The sequence below is a fragment of the Polypterus senegalus genome, chromosome 2 (genome assembly GCF_016835505.1).
Source record: "Polypterus senegalus isolate Bchr_013 chromosome 2, ASM1683550v1, whole genome shotgun sequence".
NCBI classification, from domain to species: domain Eukaryota; kingdom Metazoa; phylum Chordata; class Cladistia; order Polypteriformes; family Polypteridae; genus Polypterus; species Polypterus senegalus.
In genome coordinates this window covers 75,217,583-75,227,811 of record NC_053155.1, presented here as the reverse complement: position 1 = coordinate 75,227,811, position 10,229 = coordinate 75,217,583, and the positions used below count along the sequence as shown (strand labels likewise).

The following is a 10,229-nucleotide window of genomic DNA, read 5'->3' as shown; positions in this document are numbered from 1 at the left end:
TTGTCATTTTCAGTTGCATTTTAATTGACTAACTTCACTGAATGGAATGTTAAATTGCCGTGCACGTGGCGAAGCTTTCTGTAGTCAGCACTGCATTGATGCGTATTCTAGTCAGTAAAGTCTGTCTTCACTAACAGATTAACGCGAAAATCCGTTGAAGACCTAATAATCCCACCAGAGCTGCACCAACCTCCCGCCCCGCCGATTTTGTTGATTCATCATTTCGTCAAGATCTTGGCTCCGCCCTTCAAATGCGTCACAGCAGGTACAGGGACTAAAGGGCAGGTGCAAGCCCGAATCAAAGAGTCGCAAACTTTCTTGAAGTTGGAAACTTCGTACTCGTAAAGTATAAAGTCCGACTTGCTTATAGACTACGTCTTGGATAATATGGACGGACTCTGAGAGGCGAGCGTGTGATCGAGGAATGGGAAGATCACTTTACTAAACGCCTCCTAAAAGACAAGAGTTAAATTTAAGGTAAGGGGGGTTGGGGATCACAGGCTCAAAAAGAAACCGGGTATTCGTTTCAAAGGCCGTATCTACAAACTATTCGGGGTACACTGCTTCTGAATCAGATTCAGTAATTGAAAGGGTCGTTCATATGTTTGCATTGTCCTGCAATAAGGAATGCGCTTTTGATTTCTCTTCTTTTTTTGTGGCAATCAGAAAATCGTTGTCATGCGTTCGATAGGCACAGTCCTAAAACTATAAAGTATACTAAGCGGGCTCTCATAATGGATGTCATTGTTTAACCACAGAAGATTCACAAAGCGTATTAGTATTTTTCACTTCACATTGCATGTAAAACGTTATAGCATTATAAAAATGACACCTTCTTGTAAACAGATTAATAAAACTTACGTCTCTGTATGAAGCAGGTCACAACAATGGACTGGGCAAGGGCCCATAACAAAAACACACTGCCAGCTAACCGATTTAGGCTTCCCAATGAAATGGACGGCGTGTCTCTTATTTACTACTAGATTTTTTTTTCTTGTGACTCGATATGGTTCATTGCCTACTTAGTTTAAAACGTGTTTAAGCCAGTGGTGCGTCTTCTGGATCCCGCGCTCAGTCTTGTGGAGGTCGCATGTTATCCCCGTGTCTGCACAGAATGCTTAGGTGACCCAGCAAATCTAAACATTGCCAGTATGTGTGTGCGGGATTTACAATAGGCTGGTGCAATGTCAACTTATTTCTAACTTTGTGCCCAGCGCTGCTGAGATAGGCTCCAGACCTTGCGATCATTGGACAAAGGGGAGTTTGAAAGTGTAATGTTGCTAGAATTAAAAGAATTTGCATTACATTTTAGTTTATGTTTAATATCATTTTCTCCATTACACCTATTGGGTTCATTTATTTTTAAATTTGCACCGTCTCTTCCGTGAGGATTGCTCGCTGAGGCATCTTGGGAGGTTTCCACGAGATAAATGGACAGGAGGCGCCGCAATTTAAACACTTCCGACTACAGTCGGATTGGGGCAGATTGGGTGGGTTCTGCCACGTGATTTTCTGGATTTTAAACAAATTAACCGTATAAAATGTAAGCATACCCGTCTAGAAGATAAGGCGTGGTCTTTATCGGTAGCCCGTTATTTTGAGAGAGCTGTCATTATTTTATGAAGGCCATAGCTATCATTAATAAAAGGGTGTCAAAAGGCAATGAGTCTACTGTACGGTTATCAGCGCGGCTTGTGTAGTTTACAATCCGGTAAACTTGGTTTCATATCTAGTCAATTCAAAGCATCAAATAATAGCAACTTGTATATATCAACGATCATAGATTGGACAATACCGACCGTCACGTAATTTACAAGGTAATCTCAACAATTTTACAAGAATACGCTTTGTCCAATAAAACTACAGATTTTCGGAATTTAAATAACGGCTTTAAAATCTCTTATTCAAGACAATTTCTGACAGATACAAATTGATATTTCATACTTGACGTTCCTAAGTTTTGTCTGTATTTTAAAACTGATCGGAGACCGGATACAATTTCTTTATTATTTAATGGTCCTTTAAGTCATTTAACTAAGTGTTCGAACTTTAAATACAAATTGAACAAATACTTTTTACGTGAAGTAAACGAAAAAAATTCAGAAAGGGCTGTATTTTGTTAGGAAATTAAATTGTTTGTAAGTAGAGAATACTATAATGTCATTCTTTTACAAGTCTTTCATCGAAACTGTCTTTGTATTTGACTATAATGTATTTTTGCAGGGGATTACTCTTCCATACATCTTTTGTTGAAACGTCTGTTACGGCATATTTATATGCTGGGTTCTGAATCGTTGTAAAATAAAATGCTCTTTAGCATCTCACAAGCAGGTTGAAAGACCGATTTTATCAAACGGCAGGCACCCTCTTTTTCCAAGTTTCAGTTCTTGTCATGAAGTTTCTTATTTAGTGTCCCAACACTTAAATGGAATAGATGACATCTTTAATCTTAGTGCTATCAGCACTCTGTGAATATATGCAGCCTTGATGCTGTCTTTTTACATATCACTGTTAGAATTATGACATCCCGGCAGTGTGTTGTAATTATACTAATGTGTATTCATTTTTTAAGTGAGCAATGTTGCCTGCTGAAAGTCGGTTTCCTTCTGGAATAATATAGTCTATTTAACTTAAAGTCACTTTATTGCCCACTTCGTTTCTTCCTCACGTGACTCGTCTTTTAATCACATTTGACCTGTAACGTGATTTTTTAAATTTGCGAATTCGTGTCTTTAAAACGCGTTTGTGTGGATGTGTATTTCAAACTCGGGATTTATTAAACTCTAAAGCGTGGATTATTCGTGTGGTGCCCACGTTTAAACTGCAGTCCTTTAAGATAAAGTTCATATCTATACATAAAAACTCGCAGGACTTTTGTACGATCGTTGCATCTCTAACTAGTATACATCATACCTGCATTATGTGAACGCGCCCCGTTCATTTTGGAGTCACAGAGTCGGGGTTCATCCTGGCAGAATCGAGTGCAAGACAGCATTCTATCGAGGATGAGAAGCCAGTCCATTAAAGGGACACATGGAGTCACAAAACCACACATCAATTAATCTAACCCTGAATTGGATAAATCGAATTTGGGAATGTTATATCTAAAACCGAGGGTCGAAAACGCACTCAGCTGCCGGGGCCGATATTTTATGTACAATTGACTTTTTTAATTTCAATGTATTCTAGCCTACAGGATTAAGAAAGTAGGATTTATACGAATGTGCATTGCCTTCCAGTTATTGAACTATGAATATAAAAGCTATGCACAGGACAACCCTGCGATGGACTAGCGCCCTGTCCAGGGCTTGTTCTTGCCTTGCGTCCGATGATATCCAGGACTGTTTTAACACCCACACGACCCTGTTCAGGACAAAGCAGACTGTACAGGATAGGCGTTAACCAGAAAGCATTACACTGTCTGCGACAAGGAATAAGCAAATCAATTCATCTGCGTCATGTGGCGCCATCTAGCGGCCACACGCGCATTTATAAAAAGGTGGCAATATAAAAATGCCAATCTTTGTCGGGTATGTTAACGAATCTGCATAATCCAATACTGCAAAGTGTTCGAAACCTGTCCAGTCATCGCCGGGTGCAAAACACCATCAAGCGGTGAGCGAGAAGATCGTCCAGTGCTTGAAAACTCGTTCATACCCGTACTCAAATTCGAAATGACCCGTGGGCACCCGGCCCCTGAACCGCAGGCATCCCGGTAGTGCAGAGTGTTCTGTTGTAGAATGACCTGAGCTGGCAAAGACAGTCGACAAGAAGCTGCAATTGGGAAAAACTACGTATGTAAGGCGCCATCGATTAAGTCCAAAATCGGACAGTAAAGTAATACTCATGGTGGCAGTAAATCTGGAACGTGTAGATTCGTAAAGGCCTTGGAATACTGCATTTAAAAAAAGATGAAAGAGCAAGGCAGACGTCAATAGTATGTATACAGTGACAGTAAACTAGACTTTAGCGCCAACCTTTGGAATTTGCCATTGGTAAGTATGTTGTACGCTCATTCAAATGTACTGTAGGAAGAGTCATTTTACACATTATTAATTTTAATGACATTTTTGCCTGAAGCTGGGCAAATTATATATTTCAGTACTCGCTTTTCTGCTGAAAATAACACAAACGAGGCACATAGATGACTTCAATGAGGTAGCCCCACTTTATTGTGTGTTCTGTTTCCTGAAAGCACCACTCAAAAACATAATTTTATTTTTTCATATTAAAAACACTGTGATATAGAATATAATGAATTTCCAGCTCTATGCCCTTCAGAAATTGCACCTTAAATACTGCTTTTCAGATTCAGATACATTTTCACTTTGTCACAATCTGCTGCCTTTGATTTTTGCCATGAGTGCATATCAAGATGGATATTTATTATTTCGCAGATGTGTTTATTTCAATTTAGGATTATCACGCTGCTAAAACATATCCTAGCAGCTTTGGGTGCAAGTCTGCCAAAACTCCAAATTGCTTTTTTTTGCTATTTATTTTCTAATTGCAGTTTTCTAACTCTCTCTCACACTGCTGCTGTTCGACAATCCACTTTCTTGCTACTGATTGATGTTATCATAATGTATTTAGTGCTGTCATCAACCCAGACTTTGCCTGTGGTCCATGTTTCTTGTAGCATTATTTTGCATAATAAGTATATATTGCAGAGAACTAAACCAACCCAAAAAAGTATAGTGAAGGCAGAGGGAATTCTAGGCACTCCGAGGGCAAAAAAAAAAGAACTCAATGAGGCCCTCTATTTCGGTCTCCCCCAAGTCTCAACATGGTAGAATTTATTACATTATTTTAGCACAAAGTCTAAATGAATAAGATCAACACAGAGAATTTAATAAACACAACTACAATTTAATTCAGTTCATATCAATAAAACCCCCATTCCCCAGGGACAAATACATTTCTAACCTATCTATCTATCTATCTATCTATCTATCTATCTATCTATCTATCTATCTATCTATCTATCTATCTAAAACACTACAATAAATTCGTGTATATAGAATATAGAAAAACAATAATAAGATGTCATTTTCTAAACTGCTTAATCCAGACCAGGGTCGCTGGAGCCTATCCCAGCTTGCACAAACAAACCCTGGACAGAGTATCAGTCCATTGCAGGGCGACTACAAACACAACAAAAACCAACTAGAAGCAATGTAGCACCGGCAATTCACCTAACCTGCATGCCTTAGGACAACTGGAGCACCCAGAGGAAGCCATACAGAAATGGGGAGAACATACAAGCTCCATGCAGGCAAACCCTGGCAGCAGCGCCACCATGCCGTCCCGAACGATAATAATAGAATAAAGTAAATTTAAATTAGTGAAAAAGTAAACACAAAATACAAATAAATGTAAGATACACATGATAAAAATGATAACTAGAAATTGAAAACTGTAATATTTAAAAGTGTACATCCTATAATTTTTTAAAAATGCTCACAAAGGTATTAACTGTTAACTTTCAGAATTGCTGTTTGTGGCTTTATTTTGGGTGCAGCAGATGAGGCTGCTATGTCTTCTGAGTCCAAAGGACTTTAGCCATTGGGCTCTATTGAAACTAGAGCTAGGGCTGAAAGGATCTCCTGGCACATGGTAGATCTCAAGTAAAATTGAATCCCCTTTAAAGTTGAAAAACTCTCACCAGAGGCAACAGAGATTGAAAGAGTCAGCTCTGCTGAGACTTCTTAGACTCCCATTTCGCTGTTACCCACTCACCCTGTGGCTGAACTGGTGTTGCTGATTGTGGCTGTTCACTGAGTACAGGGGAGCCTGAAGAGATTGCCTGACGCTTAATCAGAAATTGCCGAATGGCCTAAGCAAACCAGGTTAACCCGATTTTTGCTTTCAGATATGTACACTCTTTTTTTGATGTATGAAAATGGCAGTGATTATATTTAATGCTACTACAAATGTAACATTCAGCACAAACAGTCTTGCAACAGAGATCGAGGTTCCTCTTGGGGGTGTTTTTGTCACTTTAATGTGTCTATGCTGTGCTTCAAGGGAGTTCTCGTTGTAATAAATATCTATATAAGTGGACACATTTGCCCGGCACCCTCTCCCTGTTTTCCCTTTCCTGTCTCTGTGCCACTGAGTGACTATTTAAATATGGTGCATAAAGCATCCATGGTTCAAATGCACACTTCTTGTCTTACTATTAGGGCTGAAACTGGTTGATAGTAAAAATGTAACAATGATCTTAATTGTGTTTCCCATCAGCATTAAATATTCATTAGGAAGCAAGGGAGCCATTTGGTTATGGTAGCGGTAGTGGACAATAACTTAATGCTCCCCATTGTGTGCCTTGGATATACAGTAAAAGGAACTGTGACTTGTTGGACCCCACAATAGAAAAGCACATTTTCTTTTTCATTTTGTATTTGCTTCAGTGCAACAGATCTCCAAATGATGGCAAAACCATTGAGAACCTCCACATCTTTCTGGAAAATGACATCCAGTCTTTTTTGGTTCTGTTTAGCTGCTGTGTATTTGTTAACAATGCATATTTGCTAAAGAATGTTAACTTACCTGGTAGAGAAATTTTTGGGACATTATCCAAAAACAAAATTTCAACTGCTAGACATTTATGTATGAAAGTAGTAAATGTGTAATGAGTTTTACGATGTTTGTTTGTCTGAAGAGTGCATATGTACAGTTTAAAGCGTTTTTTTTTTATATACAATGAGGAACATGATAAATAGATGCAACGTGTAGATATAGAATGACTAATGGCGTATTGTTTTTTGTTCATACAGATCCACTGACCAGAAAAGATGAGTTGGGGACAGCTGTACTCTTTGCTTGGGGGTGTAAACAAACACTCAACCAGCTTGGGGAAGATATGGCTCTCAGTCCTCTTTATTTTTCGCATCATGATCCTGGTGGTAGCAGCTGAAAGCGTCTGGGGGGATGAGCAGTCGGACTTCACGTGCAACACTTTACAACCAGGGTGCAAGAATGTCTGCTATGATCATTACTTTCCCATCTCTCATATTCGTCTGTGGTGCCTCCAGCTCATCTTTGTGTCTACTCCGGCTCTCCTAGTAGCTATGCATGTGGCCCACAGCAAGAAGGAACAGAAGAAGGACATCATTAAGACTATGGGAGATAAGGCTGATGAGGACCTAGAGATGCTCAAGAAAAAAAGGCTTCCAATTACAGGCTCATTATGGTGGACTTACACTGTAAGCCTCTTTTTCAGGCTGGCATTTGAAGGGGCTTTCATCTATGTTTTTTACTTGTTGTACAGTGGATTCCAGATGCCCCGCCTGGTAAAGTGTGATGCATGGCCATGTCCTAATGTGGTGGATTGCTTCATTTCACGACCCACAGAGAAAACCGTGTTTACCATTTTCATGATTAGTGCCTCTGCACTCTGCATGGTCCTCAATGTGGCAGAAATGTGCTATTTGGTGGTCAAAGCCCTAGTACGCTGTTGCAGGCGTTCGCAGCAAAGGTCTTATCACCCCAGCCACCTGCCCAAAGGGAAGGAACACCTGCAGAACAAGAAGAACGAGCAGCTGCTTTCTGAGGCCTCTTCTAGCAAAGACAGCTCCATGGACAAGCTTGCATAGCACTGCTATTAGGTCACAAGAGAAATTGTACTTTCTAGAACAATTTGGAAATTATATTTTACTATGCATCACTGCCTGAATGTGTTTTTAAAAAATGATAGAATTTAATGGCTTTCATATTGTTAGAAGTATTCTTGTAAGTGGACAGTTCTATGAAAAATCAATAGTCAAAGTTTTGTATTAGAAACAAAATCTACAAGCTCATATACTGTTATTTATTCCAGCTTAGGTTTTTTAGGAAAAAGTGATATTTCCATAATGAAAGTCATTAAAGACACTGTTTACAAGTTTAAAACAAAACTGAAGGTGTATAGTTAGTGCAATATTAGTGCGATGTAGTGAAGGAGGATTGTATTACACATCTATGTCTGTCAGTGTCCTGTCTTAATGCCTAGATGAATTTAAAGAATGATTAAGAGGATTCTTTTTGCACAATCCTTATTAACCTTAAGATAGGAAGTCTATATTCACTCCAGGGGGATCCCTGCCACAAATCAAAGTGTTTAGTTCATTCATTTTCTTTCTGATCTCAACTTGTACAGTAATACCCACTTTATATAGAAGTTTAGTAAAAGGGGATTGTTATTGTAGCCATAAGGCACAAAATGGTCCAATTTCAAAACGTGTTTACTTTAATAATGCATGCTTATTTACCATATTATTGTAGTTTTTAGTATTTAACAACAATAACTAAAATCTCATACTAGAAACTGCCTATTTAGTTTTTGGGCACTCCTCGGCACTATAATATATTTAAATATATTATCAGTGTTTACTGTACATACACATTTCAACACATATATTCCTTTCAGAAATAGATTTAATTCATTTGAGCAAATAACACAATACACATAAATCACATTTTGTTTAATGTAAACTGAAGGCCTGCCCCTGGCAGGTATTGTTCTTTATTAAAGATGTTGGTCTGAGTCAAAAATGATAAGCTAAGGGAGGGTCATTAAAAGGAAGCATGGGATTCCCTGGCTTGAAGGATTATTTTAATGGGAGTAGCAGGTTTACTGAAGGCAGAGCACTGACACTCCAAAAAGTAGACAAAGACGTAAAGATAATTAGTTACTGACAAGAAGTGTTCCTAATGTTACAAAGCTGTACCTACAGCAGATAATATTTAAGCTGATAATTTATGTTTCATTTAAGATATATTTATGTTATTTAATCACTTTACAGGCAAATAATAACTTTGGGTAGAATCCTCATTTCCTTGAATGATATTTGTGAATACTATGCACAAGTTCAAAAGCTTCCATGAAGACTTGGGAAGCCCTAGATCTATATTGATCGACATTTTTTGATGAATGTAGACTTAAAATTATTTTAACTATGCAGTGCAAATCAGAAACAAGATTCTAAACCTTAGTGTGTAAAAATCGTAATTTTAAGAAATATTTTTAAATGCTTTGCTACTTTTTAGTGTCCACTAACTGTTCCTGTCTGACTTTCGCTTTTTTGTGGTTGAACATTTCATGAAAATGAGACATTAAGTTAAAAAAATACTTTGTTTCATTCAGTATTTTTTTTAACAAAGTGCCTATTGTGAAAGTTAGGCGAAGTTCCTCTAATAATGAACAAAGTTGACATTTTTATTTCTCCAGCAGGGGGCGGCGTGTTTCCTTTAAAAATCGTAAACGTGTAAACTTTTTTTTTTTTTGGTACCTTCACTACAAACTATAAAGGACTTATTTGAATCTGTCTGCAACATATATGATTGATAATATGTTTAAAGAGATAATCAAAGGCCCAAACACTTAAATGTTTTACACTACAAATGAAGATATAATATAAAACGGGTATGTTTTGTTACTGGTTTCTTTTCCATTTAATAACGTTTGATGATGTAATTTGACTTCTCATATTTAAACCACTGCGGGATTTATATTTGAAATGTAAAATAGAACGATCTGTATTAAAATTGTGAGTCTGACCGCTGTCCTCTGCCAAATAACCAATAATGCTTATTTGCACTTTGTATCTGTCAGATATTTCTTATGTCAACTTGTATTTTTCTAAGAGTCCGCTAACAAAAATGCAGTCATTCCCCAACTTTCACAACGTTAATTCATACTTGGTGGAAGCTGTGTGTATGAAGAAGGAAAATACTGCAATACGTAATATTTTTTTCGATTGTTGCTTTGTTGGCGATTGTGACGCAAAATATACAGTGGATTGAGATTAAGCAAAAAAAGAGTAGCTGTGTAAGACATTTCTGGATTAATTGTGTTTAGTGTATGTTTAAAATACAATCTTTTATCGAAATATTTCAAGGTAGTTTTTCTTATAAGTAATATATTTAATTAGTATATGATTCCTAGATTTTGTTTTCAAAATAAATGTTGCTGCCAGTTAAATAAAAATATATGTTTATTAATAGAGACGAGTGTGTCCTTACTGGATGGGGTTTTCATTTTTTTTATTTATTTATATGTGTATATATATATATATATATATATATATATATATATATATATATATATATATATATATATATATTTTTATTATTTTTTTTTAAATCATACCTAACCAATATTTATTAGAGGAACACAAGCATATATTGCAGTATATGCTTGTGTTCCTCCAAATGACAATAGCGTCTCCTACTGGAGCGAATATTCC

At 37.2% G+C, this 10,229-nt stretch overlaps 1 protein-coding gene across 1 annotated transcript; it reads left to right on the top strand.

Annotated features, from left to right (window-relative positions):
- The first annotated feature begins 280 nt into the window (after positions 1-280).
- Positions 281-9,076, top strand: gjb8 (gap junction protein beta 8). The gene is made up of 2 exons (XM_039744004.1): positions 281-477; positions 6,780-9,076. Exon 2 carries the CDS (start codon positions 6,798-6,800, stop codon positions 7,596-7,598), a length of 801 nt encoding a protein of 266 aa, XP_039599938.1. The 5' UTR covers positions 281-477; positions 6,780-6,797; the 3' UTR covers positions 7,599-9,076.
- Positions 9,077-10,229: the final 1,153 nt, after the last annotated feature.